Source organism: Nomascus leucogenys, chromosome 3 (genome assembly GCF_006542625.1).
Source record: "Nomascus leucogenys isolate Asia chromosome 3, Asia_NLE_v1, whole genome shotgun sequence".
NCBI classification, from domain to species: Eukaryota; Metazoa; Chordata; class Mammalia; order Primates; family Hylobatidae; genus Nomascus; species Nomascus leucogenys.
In genome coordinates this window covers 56,504,792-56,519,538 of record NC_044383.1, presented here as the reverse complement: position 1 = coordinate 56,519,538, position 14,747 = coordinate 56,504,792, and the positions used below count along the sequence as shown (strand labels likewise).

Sequence of the window (14,747 nt, the reverse complement as noted above, 5' to 3'; positions counted from 1 at the left end):
CCTCAGAGCACTGGCTGATGGGAAGGCATTTTATCTAATTCAGACTTAGATGAGGGAAAGGGATAACATTTCAAGTTACAAATTTGTCTATGGCCAATTCAAGTTATCTTTGAATCTTGAGCAACACACATTGCCAATCACTTTAAGAGGCCTTGTCTCTTGGGCTGCTTTAACTCCTGCTTAGCATGTCCTTATAGAACACATGTCCTGGCCAGGCATGGTGGCTCATGCCTGTAATTCCAGCACTTTAGGAGGCCAAGGCAATCACCTAAGGTCAGGAGTTTGAGACCAGCCTGACCAACATGGAAAAACCTCATCTCAGTAAACACCAAATTAGCACATGCCTATAATCCCAGCTACTTGGGAGGCTGAAGTAGAATTGCTTGAACCCAGGAGGAGATTGCAGTGAGATTTCGCCATTGCATTCCAGCCTGGGCAACAAGAACTCCATCTTAAAAAATAAAACTATCACACAAACAAAAAGCATATCCTTTAATTTTACCTATCCTTCAAACTTAAGAAAATTTTCCTTTTATAACCAAAAAAAAATACCTTTAGATACTTTTACATATGGGAGGTCAGGCACAGTGGCTCATGGCTATAATCCCAGCAGGAAGATCATGAAAAGCGTTTTTCAAATGCACAAACGCTTAAGATTCAGGAGTAAGTGGGCTATTACTGATACCTGTTAAGCCTATTACCACTTAGTTTCATTGCTAGTGACCAAGTAGACAAGCTGCTAATTATCAAAGCATAAAAGGTATTAGACTCTGCAGGAGAAATGTAAGATTAGGCTGTCCAATTTTATAGCTACTTCAAATTGCCATCTTTTTCTATTAGCACCTTGTTCCTATTCTGAATAGCACTCAATAAAACTTGTGAAACTATCAAACTGGCATAAAGCTTACTCCATTGACTTCAAAAATGGATCCTTCCACTCATAGGGTATGCACTAGCCACACTTACATCATGGCAAATTGTCAACTTTCACTGCCCAGTCATTTTAGTCTGTTTTAAAATGCACATCCCAGTAATTTGGAAACTATTTTATGTTTCCAAAGATTCACTTAGCATTGATTTAACGACATGAAGCTTTCTATGCAACACAAGGACTCATAGCATTTGGCCTGCTTTAGTGACAGGCAATCAGTAACATGCTGCATTTCTCTCCAGTGTTGTAATCAAAGCAGCCCTCCCATAGCTTAAAAGGAGATTCCTTCCCCTTCCAATTATGTGGTGGGAAAACAACCCTATCCCCTCCCAGAAGTGTTAAGGATTACATTTTCAAGACGTTTCCAAATTCATAACACCAGAATTGGTGTTGACCAAAAGAACACACAGGTTTCTCATTAAACTTTTTTAATGGGTCTCAAAATTCTGTGACAAATTTTTGGTCAAGTTGTTTCCATTAAAAAGTACTGATTTTAAAAACTAATAACTTAAAACTGCCACACGCAAAAAAGAAAACCAAAGTGGTCCACAAACATTCTCCTTTCCTTCTGAAGGTTTTACGATGCATTGTTATCATTAACCAGTCTTTTACTACTAAACTTAAATGGCCAATTGAAACAAATAGTTCTGAGACCGTTCTTCCACCACTGATTAGGAGTGGGGTGGCAGGTATTAGGGATAATATTCATTTAGCCTTCTGAGCTTTCTGGGCAGACTTGGTGACCTTGCCAGCTCCAGCAGCCTTCTTGTCCACTGCTTTGATGACACCCACTGCAACTGTCTGTCTCATATCACGAACAGCAAAGCGACCTATTAAAAAAAAGGTTAATTGTTACCAATAATACTGTTCAGTTGTATTTTTCATCTTTAACACAACTTATTTACATTTAAGTAGTCATCCTTACCCAAAGGTGGATAGTCTGAGAAGCTCTCAACACACATGGGCTTGCCAGGAACCATATCAACAATGGCAGCATCACCAGACTTCAAGAATTTAGGGCCATCTTCCAGCTTTTTACCAGAACGGCGATCAATCTTTTCCTTCAGCTCAGCAAACTTGCATGCAATGTGAGCCGTGTGGCAATCCAATACAGGGGCATAGCCAGCGCTTATTTGCCCTGGATGGTTCAGGATAATCACCTTGGAAAAAAGATTTGCATTCAGTGCAAATCCAAAGTCTCAAATGACTTTAGCCTCCGCAGTAAGTTAATAACATGTTACTTTAAATTGTTACCTGAGCAGTGAAGCCAGCTGCTTCCATCGGTGGGTCATTTTTGCTGTCACCAGCAACGTTGCCACGACGAACATCCTTGACAGACACATTCTTGACATTGAAGCCCACATTGTCCCCAGGAAGAGCTTCACTCAAAGCTTCATGGTGCATTTCGACAGATTTTACTTCTGTTGTAACGTTGACTGGAGCAAAGGTGACCACCATACCAGGTTTGAGAACACCAGTCTCCACTCGGCCAACAGGAACGGTACCAATACCTAAAAATATTTACAGCATACTAAATACCTATGAAGGCAGACAGTACTCTATCAACTCAAATTCAACTTTGTTTACAGCCAACTTACCACCAATTTTGTAGACATCCTGGAGAGGCAGGCGCAAGGGCTTGTCAGTTGGACGAGTTGGTGGTAGGATGCAGTCCAGAGCCTCAAGCAGCGTGGTTCCACTGGCATTGCCATCCTTACGGGTGACTTTCCACCCCTTGAACCAAGGCATCTGAAACACAAGCATGCCAATTTGTGTAAGCATGAAATCGCCATTCCCAGAGCTTTTTAACAACGGTCTTGAAAGCCACTTACGTTAGCACTTGGCTCCAGCATGTTGTCACCATTCCAACCAGAAATTGGCACAAATGCTACTGTGTCGGGGTTGTAGCCAATTTTCTTAATGTAAGTGCTGACTTCCTTAACAATTTCCTCATATCTCTTCTGGCTGTAAGGTGGCTCAGTGGAATCCATTTTGTTAACACCAACAATTAGTTGTTTCACACCCAGTGTGTAAGCCAGAAGGGCATGCTCTCGGGTCTGCCCATTCTTGGAGATACCAGCTTCAAATTCACCAACACCAGCAGCAACAATCAGGACAGCACAGTCAGCCTTTAAGGAAAGCAAAGACATATCCCTGTCAACTCTCCAAAGGACAAAACCAGTGTACAAAACAGGCCTTTTGGGGTCAAGAAAACTATGATTATTAATCCCACCAACCTGGGATGTCCCTGTAATCATGTTTTTGATGAAGTCTCTGTGTCCTGGGGCATCAATGATAGTCACATAGTACTTGCTGGTCTCAAATTTCCACAAGGAGATATCAATGGTGATACCACGTTCACGCTCAGCTTTCAGTTTATCCAAGACCCAGGCATACTTGAAGGAGCCCTTTCCCATCTGTAAGGATTAAGAGTTGTTACTTGGTTGCTAAAACACAAACTCCAGCTTCAATTTCCTTGCCCCCAGCCCTTAATGGCAGTTTCCACTTTATAACTGCCAAGTCCAAAGTGATTTTAGTCACTTCGATAGGGTTACAGAAGCAACCAAAAAGCAAACTTTTATAAGTAAGATCTTAACTCTTAACATAAAAATCTAAACTACTCACTAGCAATATGATTACAGAAGTAACCAAAAGCAAACTGATTTCACAAGTAGGGTCTTAACTATTAGCATTCAGATCTAAACCACTCACTAGCTCTGGGGAAATCACCTAATGATTCTGCTGTAAAACTCATTTTAGTTGATCTTTCCCTTTCTGGTATTAAACATACCTCAGCAGCCTCCTTCTCAAATTTTTCAATGGTTCTTTTGTCGATGCCACCGCATTTATAGATCAGATGGCCAGTAGTGGTGGACTTGCCCGAATCTACATGTCCAATGACGACAATGTTGATATGAGTCTTTTCCTTTCCCATTTTGGCTTTTAGGGGTAGTTTTCACGACACCTGAAATGGAAGAAAAAAAAAACTTTGAAACACTGTCTGAGGCTTGAGAATAAGCCAAGATCCAAACTCAAAAAGGGCAAATTCCAAGGAGAATTACATGGAGTGCCAAGCTGGCCTAACTCTTCAGTCTCCACCCACTAAGTATGGGGAAACTCCATCGCATAAAACCCCTCCCCCCAACCTAAAGACGACGTACTTTACAAGCTCGGAGACCTAATCGAGGTGCCTGGATGGCGCCCGGTACTCCGTGAGGTCACATGAAGCCACGGCCGAGGAAGGAAAGGCCCTTTTCCTTTGTGTGGGTGACTCACCCGCCCGCTCTCCCAGGCGCCGCGTCCTCCATTTTGAGCTCCCTGCAGCAAGGCCGGGAAGCGGCCATCTTTCCGCTCACGCAACTGGTGCCGACCCGGCCAGCCTTGCCGCCCAGGGCGGGGCGACGCACGGCGGCGCGAGGCCAGGCACCAGAGCAGACCAGCCAGCTTGAGACTACCCCCGTCCGACTCTCGGTGGCCGCGCTCGCAGGCCCCGCCTCGCCGAACATGTGCGCTGGGACGCCCGGACCCCGTCGCCGCCCGCGGCCCCAAAAACCGAAATACCAGTGTGCAGATCCTGGCCCGCATTTACAAGTCTATCTCGCCAGAAAAAAAACCGTCGCAGCTGGTCATCAAAAATTTTAAATGGCTAGAGACTTAGCGAAAGCAGCGAGGCAGGCGCGAAGGTGCCACCAGATTCGCACGCGGCGGCCCCAGCGCCCAAGCCAGGCCTCAACTCAAGCACGAGGCGAAGGGGCTCCTTAAGCGCAAGGCCTCGAACTCTCCCACCCACTTCCAACCCGAAGCTCGGGATCAAGAATCACGTACAGCGGCCAGGGGCGTGGAAGTAATGAAAGGCACGCGAGGGCCATAGCCCGTAAAGAGGCTAGGCCCGCGGGAACTACACACGGCACTTACCTGTGTTCTGGCGGCAAACCCGTTGCGAAAAAGAACGTTCAGGGCGACTACTGCACTTATATACGGTTCTCCCCCACCCTCGGGAAAAAGGCGGAGCCAGTACACGACATCACTTTCCCAGTTTACCCCGCGCCACCTTCTCTAGGCACCGGTTCAATTGCCGACCCCTCCCCCCAACGTCTCGGGGACTGTGGGCGATGTGCGCTCTGCCCACTGACCGGCACCGGAGCCTCACGCATGCTCTTCTCCACCTCGGTGATGACGAGAGCGGGCGGGTGAAGGGGCGGGAACGCAGCGATCTCTGGGTTCTAGGTTAGTGGGAGTTTAACGACGGTCCCTGGGATTCCCCAAGGCAGGGGCGAGTCCTTTTGTATGAATTACTCTCAGTTCCGGTCGGGGCGGGTGGGGGGGGTGGTGACTAGGAGGCGGCCTGGAAGGGACGCCCAGAATCTTCCCTCTGCCATTGCTGGCTTAGCCCCAAAGGTTGTATTGAGATTAGGGTGTACCTTCGCCCCTCAATCAGCCTCCTGTCCTCAGCCTTCCCATCTCGCTAGTCCGGGACAAATCCCTAGAGCGTCTTCCTCTGCCGGTCTCAGCCCAGCCCAGGGTTGGCTCCTCCTCCGCCCCGGCTTCCGCGCCCCTCCCGTGTGGCAAGGGAGTACCAGGCCCGGGGACCCCGAGGGGCTTGGTGCGAAGGGTCGGGACGGGGGACCTCCTTAACGGCTCGCGGACTTGCGAGAGGTTCGGCTCAATGGCCGTGAGCGCGACGAATCCGCTCCTGTGCTGGCCTCTTGGCTCCTTCCATTCAAAACCAGCTGCTTTTATCGAAGCCCGTAACACGTCATCTCCCCCTGGTACTCCAGATGTCCAGGCTTTCAGTTTAGAATAGACTCAGTCCTACAGTTAGCTTTAGATCTAATTCTAGTTGTGTTACTCCAAAAAGTTCCTGCGAGTGTGTGTGTGTGTGTGCCTCATGGTACTTTTTAAATTAAAAGGTGTACAGTCATTTGATTGCAAACATAAGGAACCCAAAATGCTTTCAGATTTTCCACATGATCTCATGTAGAGACTAAGATCTACAGCATCAGCAAGTTTATCCACCCAGTTTCCTAACCCCAACACTTGATATGAAGTCAGAGCTTCTCCTATTTAAATAAGTGCCTATTATATTTAAATAAGTGCTGTCGTTATCTGTCATCCTATAGACTGTAACTGCATTTTAGCATAAATCTAGGGCAAGATTGGATGAGCTTGGCCTTTTTGGATGGCTATCAAGGCAGGCCTTGGGAAATGCTCCTCTGAGGAAAGAAGAACGTTTTATTTTTAATGAGCTAATTACTAGATCATTATGTTTCTTCTTCCAGCTGTAGAATATCACTGCCCAGCTTCTCGAACAAATTTATTTATTAACAAGTATTTGAGAACCTACTATGTGGCCAGCGCTAAGTACTGTAGAGTTCCTTCTGGAGAGGAAACCACAATCAAATTGGAAGAGGAGAACAAGTTGGGAAGCAGTTAAAGGCAAACGCGTATGGTGCTTTCTTGGTTTCTATATCTTTGTAGTGTAAAGTTTTTCTAGTCCCTTCAGTTTTCACAGTCCACTTTTTTTTTTCTTTCTTTCTTTTTTTTTGAGACGGAGTCCTACTCTGTTGCCCAGGCTGGAGTGCAGTGGCGCGATCTCGGCTCACTGCAAGCTCTGCCTCCCGAGTTCAAACTATTCTGCTGCCTCAGCCTCCCGAGTAGCTGGGACTACAAGCGCGCCCGCAAATTTTTGTATTTTTAGAAGAGACGGGGTTTCACCATGTTGGCCAGGCTGGTCTCGAACTGCTGACCTCAAGTGATCCACCCGGCTCGGTCTCCCAAAGTGCTGGGATTACAGGCCTGAGCCACGGCGTCCGGCCACAGTCAAAGTTTTTCCTCAAGCCCCTGTGATTGCGGATAATAGTAAACGCTTTATAAATACCTTACACAGAATGTTTTTTAAAATACCATGCAAGGAATGGCAAAACTACATGAATCCTTAATTTATACCTAAGTAACATATTGTGCAACACCGACTGGGTGTTCTGAATGTTGCAATAGTGGCCGAGACTTTCATTAGGTGAAGGGAGATCTCAATTCTCGCGTTTAAGAACCGACACTGGACCGGGTGTGGTGGCTCACGCCTATAATACCAGCACCTTGGGAGGCCGAGGCGGACGTATAACTTGAGGCCAGGAGTTCGAGACCAGCCTGGCCAACATGGTGAAACCCTGTGTCTGCTAAAAATACAAAATTAGCCGGGCGTGGTGGCGCATGCCTGTAATTCCAGCTAGTCGGGAGGCTGAAGCAGGAGAATCGCTTGAGTCCGGGAAGCGGAGGTTGCAGTGAGCCAAGATCACGCAACTGCACTCCAGCCTGGGCGACCGAGTGAGACCTTGTCTCAAAACAAAACACCAATACCTTTGAGCCCATCGGAGCCATATTATTGTGCGTTAGGGGTAGTCACTGGCCACGAGCATTTTCTCAGGGCAGAGATCACATTTCTGCTCTCAGTGAGGCCGGGGTGGGTCGGAAGCCGGAGAGGGACTGGAACGACCGTCCCGGGGAAGCCCCGCGCGCACCGGGGCGCACCCTGCTTCCTAGGGAGGGAGGCTGGGGCGGCAAGGCGGGCGCGGGTGGTCCTTGCCCCCCGCCAGCTCGCCAGGCCACGTCGCTGGCGTTTCTCCAGCGCTGGGTCACCTGCGGGCCGGCGGGGTCCCGCGGCGAACAGCTGGGCGGTATGGATCCGCCGCTCGAGCCTCCCCAGCGTCAGGTCGCCAGGGTCCGCCCTGCCACTCGCCCCACCTTCAGGTCACTTTTCTTCCGCCTTCTGACTGCGGAAGGAAGGGCCCGGGAGGAAGCAGGAAACCTCACGTGGCTCGGAGTGAGGGTCGGTTTTTGTCACTGTGAGCTGGTCTCTAAAAGACTTTTAAGTCTCAAGTCTTCTTTTTCTTCTTATTTTAAATCCCTTTTTCCCCCAGACCCCATGTTTTCAACATAATCATAACGGATTCCCCGCACCCCTACGCCTTTACAGAGATCCAGTCTGCTTTTTACTGCCTTAAATGTTAAAGCGGTAACAGTAACGATGTTGAGGCTCGTAAATGTGTTTTGGGGTCATAGTCTAAGGTAGTATTTGCTGAAGATTTTTCTTAAACTTGCTCATAACCATTTAGAGTGACAAACTTAAAATACATTGTAAGTAAACATCAACATGACCCCTTTTAGGAAGAAAAACAAAGATTTCAGTTATTTACATAGGAATAAGGCAAACAAGAATCGTTCTTTGAGGTACATAATTGTGGTTCACCAAGATTTCAGTACAGTCTAACCACTCTGCTATTAGTCTAATTTAAAGCAGCCTTAAATAGTTACATTTTGCCATGGCTTGCCACGTGAAAATGATTTTTAAATCTTTTTATCTGCTGTAGCTACCTCTGAAGAAAAGATGATGGCCCAGTGCGGTGGCTCACGCCTGTAATCCCAGCACTTTGGGAGGCCGAGTCAGGCGGATCACCTGAGGTAAGAGTTTGAGACCAGCCTGGCCAACATGGTGAAACCCCGTCTCTACTATAGATACAAAAATTAGCCAGGCGTGGTGGTGTCCACCTGTAATCACAGCTACTTGGGAGGCTGAGGCAGGAGAATCGCTTGAACTCGGGAGGAGGAGGTTGCAGTGAGCAGAAATCGTGCCACTGCACTCCAGCCTGGGTAACAAAGTGAGACTGCATCTCAGAAAAAACTATATATATATATATATTTTTTTTTAAAGGGGTATTTTAGAATATGATTAAGCCGAGGAACTATTTGGACTGAGAATCCAAATCAAATGGCACTTTAGTGTGACAGGCACTGTTCTAATATTTGCAATATTTATTGTAATCCTACCACCCACATTGTATAGATGGAGCAGCAATGGGCAACAGGCAGTTTATGCATAAGCACATATAGACATATATTCTTTTTTAAAGTTTTATCTTTTTTTGCACAAAATGGTAAAATACAATATGCCACCTTGCTTTTTTCACCTAATACAGCTTGGTGATCTTTTTTCATGGATACCTTAGGGCCCAGCAGAGCAGGATTGGAACCAGGGTAATCTGTCGGAGAGCTAGTCCTAACCCTTACCAGCAGGTCGAGGCAGCCTGATATAATGAAAATATCAGTGGCATCGGTGTCAGACAATTAGGGATTTAGTCCTCACTCTTCTGCTTAGACCTGTGACAGCCTAGCAGTTCTGAGTACATCTGTGAAATGGGTCACCTCTTTGTTCCTACTTAACACCTATGTCACAATTCTAATATGCCATGACACGGAAAGACATGGGGGCTCTTTATTAGTACAAAAGACAGTGTTTCTACAGGCTTTTTGGAGAATGCCTGTCCTTAATTGGTATGCCTCTGACACCAACTTGAGTCAGTAGAGAAAATAAACTCATTGGTATCTTTGTAATTGTAAGCATTTTTACGTAGGTAATACATATACATGGTAAGAAATTGTACAGAGGTTATACAATGAAATGTTACTCTCATTTTAGCAGTTTAAAGAAAGTCTGAAGAATACTCCAGGAAAACTGAGGAAACTAAAGCTATTTCTACTACTGGTCTCATAATTGCAAAGCCAGTGCCTACCATGATAAGTGCTCTCTTACTTGGTATGAAGGAAATGATTTTCTTCTCTCGCTATTTTTTTTAGTAAGTATATTATTTTATTGCAACATTAGAAATGAAAATAAACTCTGAGAAGCTGCAAAAGCATGCAACTTCATGAAGATTATGAAGCAATGGAGACACTCATAGAAGGTTAAAATTGGCTTTTCCTGTAGGAGGTGCAAAGACTATACACACACAGATTATCAATGGTTAGATTATTGGCAGCTTCTGCCATGTGGAATTTATGCACCAATGGAAAGATTTTTGGTGTTTTGCTTTGTTTTGTTTTGTTTTGAGATGGAGTCTTATTCTGTCACCCAGGCTAGAATACAGTGGCATGATCTTGGCTCCCTACAACCTCCACCTCCCGGGTTCAAGTGATTCACCCGCCTGAGACTTCCAAGTAGCTGGGATTACAGGCATACACCACCATGCCTGATTCATTTGTTTGTTTGTTTGTTTGAGACAGAGTCTCACTCTGTCACCCAGGCTGGAGTGCAGTGTCACGATCTCAGCTCACTGCAACCTCCGCCTCCTGGGTTCAAGTGATTCTCCTGCCTCAGTCTCCCGAGTGTCTGTGACTACAGACATGTGCCACCACACCTGGCTAATTTTTGTATTTTTAATAGAGACAAGGCTTAGCCATGTCGGCCAGGGTGGTCTTGAACTCCTGACCTCAGGTGATCCACCCACCTCAGCCTATCAAAGATTACAGACGTGAGCCACCATGCCCAGCCCCCATTATATGATGTTTGAACACCCTATTTCTCCTGCTGGATAGTTTCCTTGGAAGAAAGCGTATTTTTTTCTCCAGTGTTAGTTTTCTTCAATTTTGACCTGTCAAACTTCACTTCTGACAAGTCTGGGTTTATCACTCGTCTTGATTAAAAGAAAGCCTGAAGGCTTGAAGACTCGTGAAACGCTGGGCTGAGACCATACTGCTCACTCTGGACCAGATTAGGGTTCCTGAGCAGAGCCCAGCAGTTGTAAGCCCAGTAGCAGGGCCCCCTCACTCAGTATTCATTTGTGAATCCATATTTTATAAATCATTTCAATTTTCAGTATTTCTTTGTCTTCATAGGTGATATAGTTAACAGAGCACTTGACTAAGAGACAAGCTGGAATGTATTCGCAGTCCCACATAATTTCTTTATCAGAGTGATCTCAAATAAATCTCACTTGAGCTCATTATTTCTTTTTTTTATTTTTATTTTTATTTATTTATTTTTTAAGACGGAGTCTTGCTCTGTCGCCCAGGCTGGAGTGCAGTGGCGCGATCTCGGCTCACCGCAAGCTCCGCCTCCCTGGTTCACGCCATTCTCTTGCCTCAGCCTCCCGAGCAGCTGGGACCACAGGCGCCTGCCACAGCGCCCGGCCAATTTTTTTTGTATTTTTAGTAAAGACGAGGTTTCACCGTGGTCTCGATCTCCTGACCATGATCCGCCCACCTTGGCCTCCCAAAGTGCTGGGATTACAGGCGCGAGCCATAGCGTCCGGCCTATTTTTATTTTTTGAGATGGAGTCTTGCATTGTCACCCAGGCTGAAATGCAGTGGTGCAATCTCTGGTCACTGCAACCTCGGCCTCCTGGATTCAAGTGATTCTTCTGTCTCAACCTCCCAAACAGCTGGGATTACAGGCGCCCACCACCATGCCTGGCTAATTTTTTTGTATTTTTAGTAGAGACGAGGTTTCACTATGTTGGCCAGGCTGGTCTTGAACTCCTGACCTCATGATCTGCCCTCCTCGGCCTCCCAAATTGCTGAGATTACAGACATGAGCCACCGCGCCTGGCCTGAGCTCATTATTTCATAGTAAAATAATCTAACATCTATTTCATAGAATTGATCATAAGGATTAAATAAGATAATGGACCAGATGATGCAAACCATTTTTACAAATGTCAGCGCTCATTATACTTAGAAAATAATCATTAGCACTTTTATTTTATTTCTTTTTTTTTTTGAGACAGAGTCTTGCTCTGTCGCCCAGGCTGGAGTGCAGTGGCATGATCTCGGCTCACTGCAACCTCCACCTCCCGGATTCAAACAATTCTCCTGCCTCAGCCTCCGTAGTAGCTGGGATTACGGGCACACACCACCACGCCTGGCTAATTTTTGTACTTTTAGTAGAGATGGAGTTTTGCCATGTTGGCCAGGCTGTTCTCGAACTCCTGACCTCAGGAAATCTGCCCGCTTTGGCCTCCCAAAGTGCTGGGATTGCAGGCGTGAGCCACTGCACCCAGCCAGCTCTTTAAAAAGCAAAGATCTGGCCGGGCGCGGTGGCTCATGTCTGTAATCCCAGCTCTCAGGGAGGCAGAGGCAGGAGGATAGCTTGAGCCCGGGAGCTCTAGACCTGCCTAGGCGATATAGTGAGATCCTGTTCTCCACAAAAAGGAAGAAAAAAAAAAAGACAAAAAAAAAAAAAAAGCAAAAATCTGTTTAAAATGCAATTTACAAATTCTCAACATTTATCCTAATAATGAGTACTATTTGGTCAATTTCATTTAAGTATTAGAACTATAGATTCACCAATCTATACAGGTGTTTTACATACATGTGACAATGTGTGTGTTCTGTAAGTGGCAAGGACTTCTGAATTATGGCATTCAATATATGTTGGTGCTGGGCATGGCAGCTTGTGCCACTAATTCCAGCTACTCAGGAGGCTGAGGTGGGAGGATGACTTAAGGCCAGGAGTTTGAGGCTGCAGTGAGATATGATTATTGCCATCTGGGCAACAGAGTGAGACCCTCATGTCTGAAAAAAAAAAAAAAGATGATGGTAATTGTGCAGGACTTCTGAAGTCAGTCTTTATTCATCTATCCATCAAACATTTATTGAGCATCTGTTCTGTGCCAGGCACTGAGCTAGGCACTAGGAGACAAAAAGCAATCTCTGCTGCATAGCATATGTGGCAGAGCCCTGGAGAGGTAGGGGAAGGAAGACAAATAGTAAACAGGTAACTCCAGGGGAGCATGAGTCCTGGAACCAAGTATGCCTAGGGCCTTTTGAGCATTCAGGACAGATCCAGACTCAGGGAGGGGATGAGGACAGCAGCAGGCAAAGCTTCCCAGAGGGCAGAGACTCTCACCTGGGTTTGGAGGACAGCAGCAGGGAAACCTTCTCAAAGGACAGAAAGTCTCACCTGGGTTTGGTATGAACTGTGGGCATAAGCCGGTGAAAGGAGGCTATGAAGGTGGGAGGCTATGGAGTTGACTGCTCTAGGAAAGAAAGTGGGAGGAAGAGTTTACTCCTACAAGACAGTAACAGATAGCAAGATAGATCTGTCTGGGGGCATTCACCAAGGCCCTCAAGGAGCCTGTGAAGAACGTTGAATCTCTGGAGACAGACCGGCCTGGATCCAAGTCTCACGTCCGCCACTTGCTGAACATGTGGCTCTGGGCAAGGTATTTGGTCTGTTTAAGCTTCAGATCCCATGTCTGTAAAAAGGAGATAATAATAACTATTCCGTAAGACTGCTGTGAAAAATTAGATAAGAAAAGTATTTCAAATGCTGAGCAAGATTTCTTTGCACCAAGTTAGAATAGCAATTGGCAGGAACTTTTTCATTTGTTCTTTTTTGTTTGTTTCAATCCATTGTGTTTATTACATATTACTTTAAGAGCAAAGAAGCTCTGAAGTTAGAACATTTTCACTCATATCTCTGTTGGCTCTACCACAACCAGAGGTAGAAGGTTTAGCAAGTGATTTAACCTCACTGAGCCTCAGTTTTCATAGCTATAAAGTGATGATAATAATAAATAATATCTACCCCATAGGCTTGTGGTAAGGATTAAATGAGACAATCAATATAAAATACTACTTAACCCAGTGCTGGACATGTAGTAAGCATTCAGTAAATTTTAATTGTTCTTTGATATGTTATTTAATTTTTTGTTATTTGAGATTCCTCATTAACTAGCATCTTATTATAGAAGGAAGTTTCTTTACTAAGAAAATGCCATAATGACCTTGCCGTGAGCTCTGTGTTTAATATTCCTGCATTTCAGGTTTCCTTATTAATTTTCCTATAACTTGCATTTTCAGAATCTTAAAGATGCTGCTCGCTGGGCATGGTGGCTTATGCCTTTAATCCCAGAATTTTGGGAGGCTGAGGCAGGCAGATCAGTTGAGTCCAGGAGTTCAAGACCAGCCTGGGTGACGTGGCGAAACCCTGTCTTTTTTTTGGAGATGGAATCTCGCTCTGTCACCCAGGCTGGAGTGCAGTGGCGTGACCTCGGCTCCCTGCAGCCTCTACCTCCCAGGTTCAAGCATTTCTCCTGCCTCAGCCTCCCAAGTAGCTGCGACTAGAGGCGTGCACCGCCAAGCCCAGCTAATTTTTTTGTATTTTTAGTAGAGACGGGGTTTCACCATGTTGGCCAGGATAGTGTAGATCTCCTGACCTCGTGATCTGTCCGCCTCAGCCTCCCAAAGTGCTGGGATTGTAGATGTGAGCCACCACACCGGACTATTCTATTTTTTTTTTTTTTTTTTTTTTTTGAGACGGAGACGGAGTCTCGCTCTCTCACCCAGGCTGGAGTGCAGTGGCGCGATCTCGGCTCACTGCAAGCTCCGCCTCCCGGGTTCACGCCATTCTCCTGCCTCAGCCTCTCCGAGTAGCTGGGACTACAGGCGCCCGCCACCACGCCCGGCTAATTTTTTTGTATTTTTAGTAGAGACAGGGTTTCACCGTGGTCTCGATCTCCTGACCTCATGATCCGCCCGCCTCGGCCTCCCAAAGTGCTGGGATTACAAGCGTGAGCCACCGCGCCCGGCCGGACTATTCTATTTTTAAAAAAAAGAAAAAAAAAAGATGCTGTTTTAGTCCACTTGGGCTGCTATTACAAAATACCTTAGACTAGGTAACTTATAAACAACAGAAATTTGTTACAGTTCTGGAGCCTGGGAAGTTTAAGATCAAGGCACTAGCAGATTCTGTGTCTGGTGAGGGCTTCCTCTCTGCTTCAAAGATTGTGCCTTTCAGCTGCATTCCCACATGGCAGAAAAGTCAAGGGAGTTCCCTCAGGCTCAGGCTTCTTTAATACGGGCATTTATTAAAGGATAGAGCTCTCATGACTTAATCACTTCCCAAAAGCCCTACCTCTTAGTACTATCATACCTATTACATTTCAACTTATGAATTTTGGAGGGACATCAACATTCAGACCATAGTAGATGCCATGGTTTTTGTTTTTGAGACAGAGTCTTGCTCTGTCGCCTAGGCTGA

At 45.9% G+C, this 14,747-nt stretch overlaps 1 protein-coding gene across 2 annotated transcripts; it reads right to left on the bottom strand.

Annotated features, from left to right (window-relative positions):
* Positions 1–1,342: 1,342 nt before the first annotated feature.
* On the bottom strand, positions 1,343–5,118 carry EEF1A1 (eukaryotic translation elongation factor 1 alpha 1). 2 transcript variants are annotated; one of them, XM_003271122.4, is made up of 8 exons: positions 4,847–5,118; positions 3,723–3,896; positions 3,169–3,348; positions 2,764–3,060; positions 2,530–2,680; positions 2,186–2,442; positions 1,857–2,091; positions 1,343–1,761 (listed from the first exon to the last, which is right to left on the bottom strand). In XM_003271122.4, the coding sequence occupies exons 2-8, from the start codon at positions 3,864–3,866 to the stop codon at positions 1,637–1,639; spliced, it is 1,389 nt and encodes a 462-aa protein (XP_003271170.1). In that variant the 5' UTR covers positions 3,867–3,896; positions 4,847–5,118; the 3' UTR covers positions 1,343–1,636. The 2 variants fall into 2 exon arrangements, with proteins under 2 accessions (XP_003271170.1, XP_030665186.1); XM_030809326.1 differs by having other exon boundaries at positions 2,764–3,348.
* Positions 5,119–14,747: the final 9,629 nt, after the last annotated feature.